Here is a 16,177-nt window from a genome sequence, read left to right as displayed (position 1 = left end):
TGCGTTAGCTAACATTGCTGTCATAGAAATAAAGTATATAAACAATGCAATTATCAATGCAACAGGTCAAGAAGAAAGTAACCCTGGACGTCTTGTATTTAGTCTTTGAACAGATAGAAACATTTCTTTTGACATAGTCTGTGACATTAACAAATTCCACAAGACAGACAGTTATTTCTTTGTATATTATTAATCTAATCTGTACTTGTTCCTTGGAAGTGTTTGCCTTTTCGTCCAGCTTCATCTTACTGCTGCTGGCCAGATCAGTGCAAGGTCTGGGTGGATCCTGCTTGTCGGTGGCAGGTCAGATATATTTATTTTTGAATAGTTAAGTGTGGTTCAGCCACAAGGGGTCAGAGACCCCTGGGGCAGCACATTTATGCGGGGATAATATTCATAACTAATATTAACTCATAACAGAAATTTATATGTATATATATATACATATATATGTATATATATACATATATATGTATATACACATATATATGTAAATATATATATATACACATATATATATATATATGTATATATACATATATATCTCTATATATATGTATATATACATACGCCGAGGGGGGTGGGGGCAGCACATCTTACTTCTGATAATATAGCGTATATTGCAACGTCTTATGGCAGTCGTAGTAGCCACACAATCAAAATTTCTTGCGAAAATTTTTAGTTTACAATATTGACTTAAATCTATAAAAACAACAGATACATTGGACTAAAACTTTGGACTTTAGTGTTCATGTTCAAATAGATTTGAAAAAAATAAATCACATTAATTATTGCACTAATGATATTATTAGTAGAAGTATTACTTTTGTCTTTCAGGAATGGGAATGCTGGCTGATGGGTACAAAGACAACAAGGAGAGAGGGCGTGCAATGGGTATATCCTTCACTGGATTGGCTTTAGGATTGATTGGTATGTAGAGCCTCTGATTTCACACTCAAAAATTAAGAGCATTTGGGGAAAAACATCTGCTTTATTATACATGCACATTTGATATATCTGTAGAAGGTAATATTATTTTTAACCCAACACTTCCACTTTCTGGAAGCTCTTTAGATTTGTAAACGAAGGCTTCTATTCTGAAATATTTAATCATTAACAATAATAACTATTTATGTCAGGGTGGGGAGATGGTGATGCAGACACAGACCAGAGTGCATGAGCTTAAGGGTTTTTATTTTTGGGAGGACACAAAAGGATATATATATATGTATATATATATATATATATATATATATATATATATATATATATATATATATATATATATATATATGTATATATATATATATATGTATATATATATATATATATATATATATATATATATGTATATATATATATATATATATATATATGTATATATATATATATATATATGTATATATATATATATATATATATTTCAATACAGATGGAAAAAGGGACTCCACTGCTGACTCTCCTGAAGGATCTGTACATTCTCATTGCCGTTGGTATTTTGAATAGAAACACAGCTTTGGTTGGGGTTTGAATTGGAAAATAAAGACTTAAACAAATAACAATGGTTTATATGTGTAGCTTCACAGGGACCATACTACACAAACATTCTATATATATATATATATATATATATATATATATATATATATATATATATATATATATATATATATATATATATATATATATATGTGTGTGTGTATGTGTGTGTGTGTGTGTGTGTGTATATATTAGTGCTGTCATATTAGCGTGTTATTAACGGCGTGAACGCATTTTAATTTTTCAACGCAGGATGTAGTTCAACCAGAAGCAAGCCAATAGGCACGCTGTTTGGGCTTTGAAGCTAGGCTAATGTTACGGTTTGAAATGAATGAATGGTGAGCACGATACGGCAAAATGAATGATAAGACGCTAATGAATGGAAAGTTCACTCCCAAAAAGTTGTCAGATGGTTCCCTTGACAAGACCGAAGTGGGATGAGCCGTTTGGCATTGTGAGCTATCATCGTAGCTACAAGCCTTTACACTGTGATTCATTTCATGGTCAAATAAAACACTGGCTACATGGGAACAGCACTCAGCACGGCCAGCCAAACAGTCACTGCTGGTCATTGACTTTGCATGTAATCTCGACGCGCGCCAAAATCTTGATGCGTTGGGTGTGAGCACACCATAACTTTCAATCTGGATGCAGAGTCTGCCGGTAGACTGCCCGTCTGCTGCAGCACTCGCTGCTCATTGAGAACATAAGTGTCACAACAATACGTGCTTTCACGTCAGGCTCAATTTGTAGTCTTTCAGTGAGCCAACGGAAGCGTGCGCGCACCTACATAAATCGCCTTTAAAGTAAAAGCAGTGTCGCCGTATTCATTCAAAGCTGCATCTTATTTATTTTTCATGTTTGACTATGTTGAAATTGGTTTGCGTTAACGCCGTTAAGAACGCGCTGCTAACGCGCTATTAACGCGCTAATATGACAGCACTAATATGTATATATTAGGGCTGGGCAAGTTAACGTGTTAATATCGCGTTAACTTTTCAGTCGATTAACAGCGTTAATTATTCTATCATGCGTTACCTCTATATATATATATATATATATATATATATATATATATATATATATATATATATATATATATATATATATTGGGGCTTTTACTTTGAAAGCAATTGATTTAGGTGCACCCTCACTCTTCTGTAGCATCACCGGACTATTTGCCGACTTGAGCCCGACGTGAAAGCACAGATTGTTCTGTAGTTTCTGTCCTCAACGAGCACCGCACGAGCGAGTCGCTCCCTCACAGGCGGTCCGTCTACCAGCAGCTCGCGCTGCAAACTCAGCGTCACCGGATTGAACATTGATCACGCAAAGCCGCCGCCGATACCTGTCATTCAGGCAGCATATATATATATATATAGTATTTGCTCTGCTTTCCAGGAGCCATATGTTTGGCAACTCTGAATATTGCCACAATAGAGACAGCCCTTCCTATCTGGATGATGAAGACCATGTGTGCGAGCAGATGGCAGCTAGGTATTCAAGATGAACTAATATCGGGCTTGTCCTGTTGTGCTCTCAGTAAATTGATCAGCCATCAGCATTGACGCTGCAAAGACTCATGTTGGTTTCCTGTGAACATGTTTGCTGTGAAAGTCAACTTGTATCTTTGTGTCAGGCACAGTCTTCTTGACAGACAGCATCTCCTACCTCATTGCATCCAACATCTTTGGTCACCTGTCGCAAAAATTCAACAGAAGGTATGTTGACCTGAGTCTGAAAGCAAAGTGGCCTGTTGTTTAGGTTTCTTCATGGTTTTGCCACCAGGTATACCCATAATGCTATGTTGTTAATCTCCTCTCACAGTGGGCTCTGTGCTTGTATTGGAATGATCCTGGCGGGATTATCCACCATTGCTGTGAGTTTCATACATTAGGTCAATGTTAACACTTTAGATCAGTGTTCATGTGTAACTTGCGAGAAGTCATAATTTGCCTGTGTAAAAGAACGTCCTGTCCATTTTTACTCACCTTACATTATCTTCAATAGATCAACCAGCTGTTTCAAAGAGAAATACGTTTGACAATCACAACTTTTTAAACATTTTTAAAGATTTGTATTTTTTTAGCATCATGGTTTAAAAATGTTTGTTATGATGATGTAACTTAAAAAGTCTCTTTATTTTTTCAGTTTGGATTTTCCAAGAACATCTTTCATGTGCTTGTTCTGAATGCATGTGTTGGCTTTTCAGTTGGTAAGTCGGGCCGAATATTAGCTTTTTTTAACAAATTCATTTCTTGCTGGCTGAAATAATGAATGATTATCTTGTTTCTACCAGGCACAGTGGACTCATCCATTATGCCTCTGATGGGTGACTTGGTAGACCTGAGCTATGTGCCGGTGTATGGCACAGTTTATGCTATTGCGGATGCCGCAGTCTGCATCGGATTCTCCGTGGGTAAGCGCATTGCCACACAGAATCTTTATGAAGCAACATTTTTTTCAAAATGTCAAACGCTTGCCTTGATAGAAATGCTTAACATTTAACCTTCATAAATATGCCCTAATATTTCGTTCTATGATCTTAAACCTAAGTCAAATTAGCCCGACAAGCCTAAAAGTTAGTTTTTCTATCAAGGTGTATCGTAATAATATTGCCTCTTCTGTCTGAAGGTCCAGCTGTTGCAGGTCCGATCGTCAAGTCCATTGGCTTCCCCTGGCTCATGGCCATAATTGGAACAGCAAATATAATCTTCGCTCCGCTCTGCCTCTTCATTTATAGTCCACCTCGGCAGGAGGACCATTTGGTGAGAGCTGAAAAAAACAACTAAAAAAAACACAATTGTTGCAGCCCAGTTACCAGTAAAACGTTTTGGCATTGTAACGTTCTGCAAACCAGCGATATTTTTAATGTTATTATATTCGGTCAGTGACAGCAACGCACAAAGAGACAAAGCGACTTCGGTTATCAAGCAAACGTATTTGAAAGTTACCTGGTAAAATAACAAGTATAGCAAGCAAGAAAGTCCATTAAAGGAGAGTCAAACAAATACAGGACGTTCACCCAGGAGACCGCTGTTGGCCTCCTGTGTGGATCCTAAACTGAACTGTGAGTTGTGGCTTGTTGCGTACCAGCGTTGTGCTTACGATACGGAAGAAAAACGGATTCCTTTCGGGTTTTCCAGCTGTTACGTTATATCGTTACTTCATTGTTTTTGACAAACCATGATCATTTTTAAAACCCTGCAACGAGCAATTTTGTTGCCCAAATCTAACCAATGTTTTCTCAACGCTAACACACTGGTATTGTGCATCCCTGCAGGCGCGATACATGATGAGAAACATATTAAAGGTTTAGAAACGTTGACATTCATGGTTCCCGAGGTGTGAAGACACACAATGACAACATTTTTTTCCGGTGATTGCGTTGTTTCTTCCACGTACAACACAGAAAATGACTGTTATAAATATGTTATAATAATCCAATCGTTGTGTCTTGTGTTTCAGTCGATAGTGGAAGGAAATTCAAAAAGCTCAACTTGAGAACTTGGAATCGCAACGTAAGCAGCTTTCAATCCAACTATTCTTACCATCTCCATGGTGTTGCCTCCCCAGGAGACAGACCCACACGAGCATCACGGCCCTGTGGATGACAGCTTTGGCTCAACACTGGTGCAGAGCGAATGTCCTGACAGCTATCAAGTGGACTGCCTTTCTATGTAGGAGCGACACGGCCATGAGTCTGAGTCCCAACACACCGCTGTCCCAAATGACTTCCACTGAGATTTCTATTGACGCGTCGTTCTGTGTCTGTCATTGTCCTGAAATGAAGTGTTTTCCCCATGTGTATCAGTGAAATGTAAAATAATTAAAAAATACTATAAAAAACAACTATTAAGTATCTTTTTTTTGCACTTTTCTGATCGAGCTTTTTGCAACCAGTGAACGAAGGTGAGCACACTTGGAGTGACAAAGAGACTTCATATACGGCTCTGGGAGTGGCAGAAATCACCTTGTAGCCCGCCCAAAAGCATTCCCTGCTTCATAGACTATGAACCATAATTTACTAAATGAACTTCATGCTGGACATGAACGTCTTGCTGTATTGAAGAATACTTGAAACTAGAGATCGAGACCATAAACCCACGTTAACAATGTTTACTGAGGGGTTCAAGAGAGAAGTGGACTCATTTTCTCATAGACTTCTATACAACCAGAGGAGTCGCCCCCTGGTGGCCAGTAAAGTGAATGCAAGTTTAAGACACTTTGGCTTCACAAAACTGCTCATCAAATGTCATGCGCTTGAGTTTTTGTTAAGTCTGTTTTGTGTTTTATTTGAAGTCCACTGTGTTCCTGTGTAATGTTTGGATTCACTTCCTGTTTTTGTGAATTTTCCAGCCTTTTGATTGTCTGTCTTGTCTTGATTTTGGACCCGTCTCTAATAATCCTGGACTCACCTCATCTCCTGCTCACTGCTTGTCACTTCCCTTTGTCTGTCAGACTATTACTATTTACACCGTCTCGGTTTCTTTCTTCTATTTTTTTGTTTGGTCATTATTGATCTTTTGGAATTTTGTAAGCTGCTTCCTGTGAATACATTTGATGTATTTTAAACTATTAACTGTATTCTGTGGTGGAAATAAATCAGTCTAACCTTGTAAGAGATAAACATGATAAGAAGGCTGTCAAATGAGTATTTTATTAAACTTAGAAGAATTCAGCTGAATGATTAGAGCTGTCCCTCACAGACGCCTGGGAGGTTTTTCAGACTTCATATGCTTCACACAAATTTGAACATTGACCGGCAAACCTCTGTGAGTGAAACCTCTTGGCGGCGTGGGCCCAGGCCAGCCCTGTAGAGCTCACTTTATTCTCGCTGTAGTGAAGGCATCGTGAGAAAATGACATAATAACGGCCGACACGTGGTGCTGGGCCTCTCGAGTGCTCCTCTGAACGTTTCTAACCGATCACATGACTGTTGCAAACAGTTCATTCATAAAAACACTATTTACAAGTCTTGGGATTATAAAAAGAAGGACAATTAGTTTTTAGATGCTTTAGAAAGAGGTGGTGCTAAAACGCTAACATGATCTCCTGTGGTTTGCTCCAGTCGTTACTCACAAACAGACAATCCAACGTTGCTGAGCAAGTTTCTCCTGGACAAGTCTGAGCTTTGGGTCAAAGCTGCCACTTTGTCCACGAAGTCGTCGCCTCTGGTTTGTTGCTACAGACAACAACAGGATGCTCCGGCTACACAGCAGCTGTCACGATGCGGTCAGGAGATGCAGGAGGACACCTAGTGGACAGAAGAAGACCTGCAGCTGTATTGCCATGAATGTTTTCACATTCAAGGAACTTGTAGAAGGTCTACGACATTTAATATTTAACAATACTCATATGTTCCTTATAAACAGAGTGCAATGCATGGGAGCATGAATATTTACATGTGCCAGAGCCAGCCCTAACTATAAACCTGAGCCAGTCCTAACTATAAGCCTGAGCCAGCCCTAACTTTAAACCTGAGCCAGTCCTAACTATAAACCTGAGCCAGCCCTAACTATAAACCTGAGCCAGCCCTAACTATAAACCTGAGCCAGCCCTAACTATAAACCTGAGCCAGCCCTAACTATAAACCTGAGCCAGTCCTAACTATAAACCTGAGCCAGCCCTAACTATAAACCTGAGCCAGCCCTAACTTTAAACCTGAGCCAGTCCTAACTATAAACCTGAGCCAGCCCTAACTTTAAACCTGAGCCAGTCCTAACTATAAACCTGAGCCAGCCCTAACTATAAACCTGAGCCAGTCCTAACTATAAACCTGAGCCAGCCCTAACTATAAACCTGAGCCAGCCCTAACTATAAACCTGAGCCAGCCCTAACTATAAACCTGAGCCAGCCCTAACTATAAACCTGAGCCAGCCCTAACTATAAACCTGAGCCAGTCCTAACTATAAACCTGAGCCAGCCCTAACTTTAAACCTGAGCCAGTCCTAACTATAAACCTGAGCCAGCCCTAACTATAAACCTGAGCCAGTCCTAACTATAAACCTGAGCCAGCCCTAACTATAAACCTGAGCCAGCCCTAACTATAAACCTGAGCCAGCCCTAACTATAAACCTGAGCCAGCCCTAACTATAAACCTGAGCCAGCCCTAACTATAAACCTGAGCCAGTCCTAACTATAAACCTGAGCCAGCCCTAACTATAAACCTGAGCCAGCCCTAACTATAAACCTGAGCCAGTCCTAACTATAAACCTGAGCCAGTCCTAACTATAAGCCTGAGCCAGTCCTAACTATAAACCTGAGCCAGTCCTAACTATAAACCTGAGCCAGTCCTAACTATAAACCTGAGCCAGTCCTAACTATAAACCTGAGCCAGTCCTAACTATAAGCCTGAGCCAGTCCTAACTATAAGCCTGAGCCAGTCCTAACTATAAGCCTGAGCCAGTCCTAACTATAAACCTGAGCCAGCCCTAACTATAAACCTGAGCCAGTCCTAACTATAAACCTGAGCCAGCCCTAACTATAAACCTGAGCCAGCCCTAACTATAAGCCTATCAAAGAGTCTGCAGTCGAGTCTTAAATGAGGCGACTGTGTCTTCCTCAGACTCAAAGTAGAAGCTCGTTCCTCAGAAGAGGAGCTTGATAACTAAAGACTCTGGTTCCGTCCTACTTGTTAGGACTCCAGGACGCACCGGTGACCCTGCAGCTCTCGATGGGGTGACATGTCCCTGTAAGCTCCTTGAGGTATGATGGTGCGTCATCAATTAAGGCTTTGCAGGTGAGGAGAAATTTAAATTTGGGTCTTTATTTCACAGCCGGTGCAGAGAAGAGTACCGTGATGTCTTTTCTTAGTTCTTGTTAGTACACATTCTGGATCGACTGGAGAGATTCAGGAGACTCATTAGAGCCGCCTGATAAAAAGGAGTTATTGGTATCAACTTTCTATTCTGATGCTCTATTCGCTGTGTCAACACAGACTAAAGCCATGAACCAACATGAGTCAGTTACATGTCTGGGAAATGTTTGCGAATGGGAGTGTCTATTTGACTTTGGTGCTATGATCAAGGAAAACAAACATTTGATCACTGTAATCCCCGTTGGAAGAGGACATAGCACGCGTCAGCATTTACAGGAAGAGACATTGTGTTTGAGTTGTTGAAATGTGTTTGTTTGTCACTTCGAGCACCATCAGCCAACTTCCAATCAGTTTATTTTGTGTAGTCCAAAATCACAAATATAAATTTGCCTCAGAGGTTTTTGCAATCTGTACAATCCGCACACATACATCCCTGTCCTCACATCAGATTAGGAAAACAAAACGAAGGAGCTTTCAGGAGCGTAACAGATCCCTCTCCCTGCATGGACAGAAGCAACAGATGTCACGTGTAAAGAATAAACAATGGAACAGATTTACAGCACATGACTATGACAGAAAATATTCATATAATGAGTAGAAACATGGACCACGATCTAGAGAACCAGATCCATGTCAGCAGAAGGAGATAGAGAGGAGGAGCACCAGCAGGGCCTCCATCCCAGGAGGTCCGTCTGGCTCCAGACACTCTCACAATCTCCATCACAGCAGGCAGGACCGGTTCCAGTGACAACAGCGCGAAGGCTGATACCTCAAAAACTGTAGGTAACTCCCACCAACACTATGTACATTGACAAACAGCACTACAGGTAAGAGGAATAAGAAGAATCTTCAATGTTGGACATATGGAGGCGCATGTGGGACATGGTAAGATGTTTAATATGATCTGTGATGTAAATATTGTCCAAATATTGTCCCAAATGTAGACAAACGGCTCTAACAAAGAAAAAGCTGATTTCTATTGTGATCCAGTCTTATATTAGCAATATTTGTTGATTAATTTCATACTTTTGTGTTTTCCTGCTCGTCATCCCAGCACCAGCAACTATAAAGGGATCCGTTGTGCAGCTTTTGTCCTCTGAGAACTGTGACGTTGACATTTTAGACAATGGAAGGACCATCAGAGACTTCAAAATACCCTCCTGCAAAAAGGCATTGACTGGACCTTCAACCTCCCTGCTGCATCCCACCACAGTGGGGTTTGGGAGGGATTTATTAGGATGATTAATTTCTGTGATTGTATGAAAGCCTTTATACAATCCTGTGTGATGTAGACGCCATTCTCAATGACCGCCACATAAGCAAGGTTTCTGACGACGGCAATGACTTGGAAGCTTACCCCTTGGGTTTTTCAAGAAAATTAGTTCAGTACCTGTCAGACTTGTTCTGGAAAAGATGGACAAGGGAGTACTACTGCAGGAACAACAAAAGTGGACAACGCCATGGAGAAGATTCATATCAGGGGACATTGTCATGGATCCAACTGCTCGTCATGGATCATGGTGTAACGGGCTCAGCCTTGACCTGGTCAAAGCTAAGGGGGAGCTCCTACTCCTCACGCCAGCTATGTAAGGAGGGCCTGTTTTAGAACCATGAGTTTCCCTCTCAGTTTGCTTTCGATAACAATTTATAGAGAAAATTACGGATGTTAAAACCCCTTTTGTCTGGGATCTCCCTGCTGCCTACCTATTTCATTGAGCCACATGATCCACCGAACTGTTTCCTCTAATAGGAAGGGACGATGAAGCGTTTTACACACAGTGCTAGTAATATCTACAAGGCACACACGGCACCAGGAGCACTGCTTAAGTTATGTCCACAGTCATGATCAGACTAATATTTACACATAGCATGCGGAGCGCTCAACGTCATCTTTCTTTCAACTGACTAATAGTTATTTATCTTACAGAGAGGATTCACCACAGCCATCCCCACAGCCCGGGTATGTTTCATATTCCTGAACATGTATATTGTGTAAATATAGTTTTTAATGTATAATTCATATTTAATTTTAAAACAGAATATGTTTTAATGGTCATTTTTCATTTGCACACACCCCATGAAGCTTTATCTGCAGTATGAAGTCATTTCTCAGTCCCATTGCTATCATTTTGGTGAAAGGTGTAAAAAAAATTCTATTAAAAAAACGCAAATAAAACGTTTAGTTGTATATACCATTTTATTCATATTTTACTGCATTTGTGAACCCAAACCTTTGGTAAACCAATGTACATCACCAAAGCAGTCCAACCACATGAGTAAAGTTATGTTTTCAGAAGAGATCTAAAAAATTTCCAAAAATTGAGATTCCATTTTTCAGCTTTATTCATATTTTGTCTTTACACTTTTGCCTTATGACAATGTTGTCTCATGTCACTGCCAAAATTGCCGTTCCCCTGCTGGATTTCCTGTGTGCTTATGGATCATTGCTGGACGTAAAGGGCTGCCGCCTAATAAATGCTGTGACTTTTGGTTCTTCCCCATGTACGCTAAGTGGAGCTGGCTCCACTGGGCTGACGAGCAGACTGACGGCGGCTGAGGAGTTTCTACATCTGCTGGCTAAGTTCCCGGACCTCACGCAGCCCACCTTCTCGTCAAGCATATGGTGGAGCATCACATCTCTACCACCGGCCCACCGGTACACGCCTGGGCCTGGCGCCTGGACCCAGAAAAACTCACCATCGCCAAGACCGAATTTGAAAGCATGGAGTGCCTGGGCATTGTTCGCCGCTCCAATGAAAGCGCTTTTACTGAACAACTAGAAGTGTAACTAAAATTCCGCTTTTGCGAAGGAGATTGTATCAACTTTCTATTCTAATGCTCGATTAACTATGATGTCAACTCAATCAACATCAAGTCAGTCACGTATCTGAAATGTTCGAGAATGGGAGCGTTTATTTGACTTCTGTGCTATAAACACGGAAAACAAATATTTGATCAGTGTAATTCCCCGTTGGAAGTGGACATAGCAGTCGAGTTCTTGAAATGTATTTGTTTGTCACTTTGAACACCACCAGTCATGTTCAATTCAGATGATTTATGTATAGCACAAAATTACAAGTACAAATTTGCTTCGGAGGGCTTTACAACCTGCACACATTCGACATCCCTGTCCCGGGACCTCACATCAGATCAGGAAAAACTCCCCTAAATAAAGATAGTAAAAGAAAAAAAGGGAAGAAACCAGAGGAGGATCCCTCTCCCTGCATGGACAGAAGCAAAAGATGTCATGTGTACAGAATGAACAACGTAACAGAGTTACAGCACATTGCATGAATATGACAGCAATGATTCATATAATGAGTAGTAGGCAAGGACCACGATCCATGTCAGCAGAAGGAGGTAGAGAGGAGGGGCCACCTTTGGAGGTAGGAAGCAAGCGGCAGGTCCGGATCCAGACATAGCCACAATCCATTGCAGCAGGCAGGACCGGTTTCAGACAGCCAAGATCCACAAACACTTGAGGCGAGGAATCACAGAGGCTCCCGGAAAGAAGTACCCCAGCAGTCGAGGCCTACGGCAGCATATCTAGGGCCAGCCCGAACTATAAGCGCTACCAAAGAGGAAAGTATGAAGTCTACTTTTAAATGAGGTGACTGTGTGTTAAGAGGAATAAGAAGAATTTTCGATTTCGGAGTGAACAATCTAAATTGCAACATATGGAGGCGCATATGGGACATGGTAAGTGTTTAATATGATCTGTAATGTTATTATCGTTTTGGCTTTTGACTCCTGTATCAACATGTCAAAATGTAGACAAACTCTAACAAAGAAAAAGCTGATTTCTATTGTGATCCAGTCTTATATTAACAATATTTGTTGATTCATTTCATACTTTTGTGTTTTCCTGCTCATCATCCCAGCACCAGCAACTATAAAGGGATCCGTTGTGCAGGTTTTGTCCTCTGAGAACTGTGACGTTGACATTTTAGACAATGGAAGGACCATCAGAGACTTCATAGACAATAAAATAAAAGAGCTTGGTTCAGCGGTGAGTATCAGAGACATTATGTCACTTTCATTTTCCTCACTATGAGTCTCCGTGTAATCGTGTCCTTGTATCGTGTGATAGTTGAGGTTTTTTGTTTGCTATCGTCAAAAGAAAATGAGCTGACTCTGCTCTATTTGTTCAGGACAATGACGAGCCATTCTATGTGGCAAGTCTGGATGGTATTTTTGAAAAGCACCTCAGGTGGCGTACTAACTTACCTCGAGTCAAGCCTTTCTATGCAGTGAAGTGCAACAACGATGCAGCAGTTTTGAGGATGATGAGCGCTCTGGACACGGGTTTCGACTGTGCTAGCAAAGTACGATGAAGTATTTCAAAGAGAATCCAGCTCAGCCTTTTCTTCATTTCTTCATTTGAAACACGCTTTGGTTGGACACAGGTGGAGATCCAGCTGATGCTGTCCCTCGGAGTGACACCTGATAAAATCATTTACGGACACACAACCAAACCACTGTCGCACATCAAATATGCCTGTACTCATGGAGTCCATACGATGACTTTTGATAGCGAGGATGAACTCCTAAAAATATCTCGTTGTCACGCCAAAGCCAAGTAAGTGAACAACTGCTGATATTTGTTGCCTCTGTGTTTAGTGTAGATTGTTAGCTTATCGATAAATACTTTTGAATCACAGGTTGGTACTGCGCATTGCAGTGGATGACTCTGCATCCAAGATCAGATTAAGTTCAAAGTTTGGCGCCAGCCTGGAGTCAGCTGCTAAGCTGCTGGGACGTGCTGGAGAGCTGGGCTTGGAGGTCATCGGGGTCAGCTTTCATGTAGGCAGTGGGTGCACTCAAGGTTTGGCGTTCAAGCAGGCCATCGCAGACGCCCGACGTGTCTTTGACACGGCGGTAAGGCATCCTCACAGCAGTAGAAGTTGGTTGAAACTCATAAAACCTTGATAAAGGCTGCCTTATTACACAGTGGTACTGATGTGATTTTCAGAATTTGTTGGGCCGCCAGATGAGTCTCCTGGATATTGGCGGAGGATTCCCTGGGACGGAGGACTGCCAAGTCGAATTTGAAGAGGTAAAAAGAAAATGGAACAAAAACAACATTGATTGAAAAAAAACTTTTCGAAAGCCAGAAGACAAATTGTGTTACTTACATATCACACAATGACCGCCAGCATGCCGTCAAACCGCTCGTTTTGTGCCGTTTTGACGCAGTCCGGCATCCGTCTGTGGGTTACGATGTTGACTTAGCTTGATATGCTAGCTTAGTAGCTTAACAGTCACTTATTCATGTGTTCTGGTATTCTCATGTGCTTCATGTCCCTTGCTCCCGTAGCTGTCCATGCTGGATCCGTCCACTTTGATTTAAAAAGCAAGCATGGAAAGTAAAATATGGCGCTAGCACGACTGCATTCAGCAGCTAGCTTAGCCAAAGCATGCTGGTGTAGCTTAGCTGTCTCTACAGGTCCTGTTGATCCCGGACCAGGCTGTAGTTTCTCCACCAAAGTTCTTCTCTCAAACGAGTGTTGGAGGAGAGATTATACCGCGTTGGCGTTTGTGGCCCTCTAATGGCCGCGCGCCACTGTCTGGAATATTAATAGAGGTGTAATTCCTGTGAATTATACTTGTAACCTACAACATGGTTTCCTTACCTAGTTTTCAGAAGTCATTAATGGAGCACTGGAGGAGTTCTTCCCGCCTGACAGTGGCGTGCAGATCATTGCAGAACCAGGCCGCTACTACGTGGATTCAGCCTTCACACTTGCAGCCAAAGTCATTGGCAAAAGAGTAATCCCAGAGGATATGGATGAACATAGCGGTAATGTAGATATCACTTTTGAGTATTTGTATTGACACATACTTATACAATGTGTGAGTGTATTTGATTTAATAAAACAAAATGTAATGCGTAGGTGACAACTACCAGATGAGTCTGATGGCTCCAAATGGCAATGCACCACTACAACAAGAAGCATCTTCAGGAAACATCCATGCTGGATGTCTTTTGAGTGAGCACAATGACTTGCAGGTTTATGAATCCTAATTTTGTGCAGACCAACAGACACATGATTGCATTTGGTGTGAGGGATAAATTCCTATTATTTTCATGGTTTACATTTGAATACCTTTGCATTTATATTATTTCAGATGTTGAGGGCAGCAGCCCTGACAGAATAATGATGTACTACCTTAATGATGGAGTGTACGGTTCCCTGAGTTGCCTTATCAATGATCCGGCCCACAGCAGTGTTGATCCATACCTTACCAGGGTAAATATCAACCCCATCACGACGTAAAAACACCAATATCGGACAATTTTTCAAAATACTAGATTAGGATTTTCATGTCCAATGCCAATGAACAGATTTTGTTAAATGTTTGAAAAACATTAGTTTATGGTCTCAATCTCTAGTTTCGAGTCCTTTTTCATCATGATGTTCATTTAGTAAATGATGTTCACATATAATGTAAATTAGACCATAAAGCAGGGGATGATCTTGGGTGGGCTTCTTTGGGATTGCCTGCTTGCTACCAGAGCACTATACGGCTGGTCTTCAAGTCAAGATGTGCTCACTTTGGTTCACTTGTTGCATAAAAGCCTTGAGGGCAACAGACGTGATCCAAAATGGCGACGACCAAAACTTCAAAACGTTAGTCCACAGACCAATGGGTGACGTCAGAAGGACTACGTCCACTTCTTATATCCAGTCTTTGGTTGAACAACATTCTGCCACTCACCAACCTGACCTGAGAAAACTGCAAAACAAGTGTCAGACATGAGAGTTAAAGGAAAAGATAAGCAGCGTGACGTAGATTTCATACTTCAATGTTTGTGTTGTTCACAGGTTGTTGACAGCAGCGAGCAGAGGTTCCGGTCTGTTCTCTGGGGTCCAACCTGCGACAGCATTGACAAAGTAAAAGACAGCTGCTGGATCCCTGAGTTGAATGTGGGCGACTGGCTCCTCATCAACAACATGGGGGCTTACTCCATTTGTGCATCCACAGACTTTAATGGCTTTGAAAGAGCTCACATTTACCCTGTTGTATCAACCAAGACATGGCACGCCTTAAACCTTCCTGACATCTACAACATCCGCCAATGATCACTTCTATTCTGTAGTGGATCACTACTGGCCTGAACATATATCACAGGCTTAGATTATTACAGAGTAAGTCTTGAAATTCTATATATTTTTGAGCTATTTAAGAAAGAAATACTCCATCTTTATCATCAAACCTTTTGAAAATTGTTGAGTGATCGAGGAAATTATGAAAGTAAAAAAGTCTAACAATAAAAAACGTATAACCGTAAATATATACTGTTTGGTTTTTATTTCAACTATAGTTTGTGATTAGACCACATCAAATGCATAGAATGCTAAGTTGCTATGTTATATACTCTTTTTAAACACGTCGTCATTTTTTAACTCTACGAAGCAACAATCTGTAATCGTCTCTCCAAGCAGTCTGCTTCTGGTTACAGATCTGTATGTACGTGGTTGTGGATGGTTTATACTCTCAGGCCGGTTTATTGTGTGCATATTTACACTGGTTGCTTCCATGTTGCTGTCTTGGCCAAATAACGTCATTATGGGGCAATGCCATTGTCATGAATCACAACCACAGCCAAGTGTCTCGCTTAAGGGTTGTTCATGAAACAGCAAAGAATGATGTTCTCTGACCGGGAATCGAACCCCCAACTGTGAGAGTGCTGCTTCCTAACCACTAGAGTCGACCACATGGTGGCTGCTGTCTGTCCACTCCTGTACTTTGCGGTGTGTTTTTGTGTGTGCGGATTTAACCTTTTTAGCCCTGTGCCCCCAGTGGCTGATTTTT

At 41.2% G+C, this 16,177-nt stretch overlaps 2 protein-coding genes across 4 annotated transcripts; both read left to right on the top strand.

Moving 5' to 3' along the window:
• Positions 1-121: 121 nt before the first annotated feature.
• Positions 122-5,335, top strand: LOC137786652 (synaptic vesicular amine transporter-like). 3 transcript variants are annotated; one of them, XM_068578671.1, is made up of 9 exons: positions 122-303; positions 838-930; positions 2,941-3,036; positions 3,179-3,260; positions 3,367-3,418; positions 3,691-3,754; positions 3,839-3,958; positions 4,174-4,307; positions 5,116-5,335. In XM_068578671.1, the coding sequence occupies exons 2-9, from the start codon at positions 840-842 to the stop codon at positions 5,221-5,223; spliced, it is 747 nt and encodes a 248-aa protein (XP_068434772.1). In that variant the 5' UTR covers positions 122-303; positions 838-839; the 3' UTR covers positions 5,224-5,335. The 3 variants fall into 3 exon arrangements, with proteins under 3 accessions (XP_068434772.1, XP_068434773.1, XP_068434774.1); XM_068578672.1 differs by having other exon boundaries at positions 5,008-5,132; XM_068578673.1 differs by lacking the exon at positions 2,941-3,036.
• Positions 5,336-10,979: 5,644 nt separating this feature from the next.
• Positions 10,980-15,560, top strand: LOC137786412 (ornithine decarboxylase-like). The gene is made up of 9 exons (XM_068578299.1): positions 10,980-11,094; positions 12,241-12,368; positions 12,511-12,684; positions 12,766-12,938; positions 13,021-13,237; positions 13,332-13,415; positions 13,997-14,159; positions 14,489-14,610; positions 15,187-15,560. The coding sequence occupies exons 1-9, from the start codon at positions 10,980-10,982 to the stop codon at positions 15,442-15,444; spliced, it is 1,434 nt and encodes a 477-aa protein (XP_068434400.1). The 3' UTR covers positions 15,445-15,560.
• Positions 15,561-16,177: the final 617 nt, after the last annotated feature.

Source organism: Clinocottus analis, unplaced genomic scaffold (assembly GCF_023055335.1).
Source record: "Clinocottus analis isolate CAN_PGR_092001 unplaced genomic scaffold, fCliAna1.0.p SCAF_16, whole genome shotgun sequence".
NCBI classification, from domain to species: domain Eukaryota; kingdom Metazoa; phylum Chordata; class Actinopteri; order Perciformes; family Cottidae; genus Clinocottus; species Clinocottus analis.
This window is presented reverse-complemented; position numbering and strand designations above follow the sequence as displayed.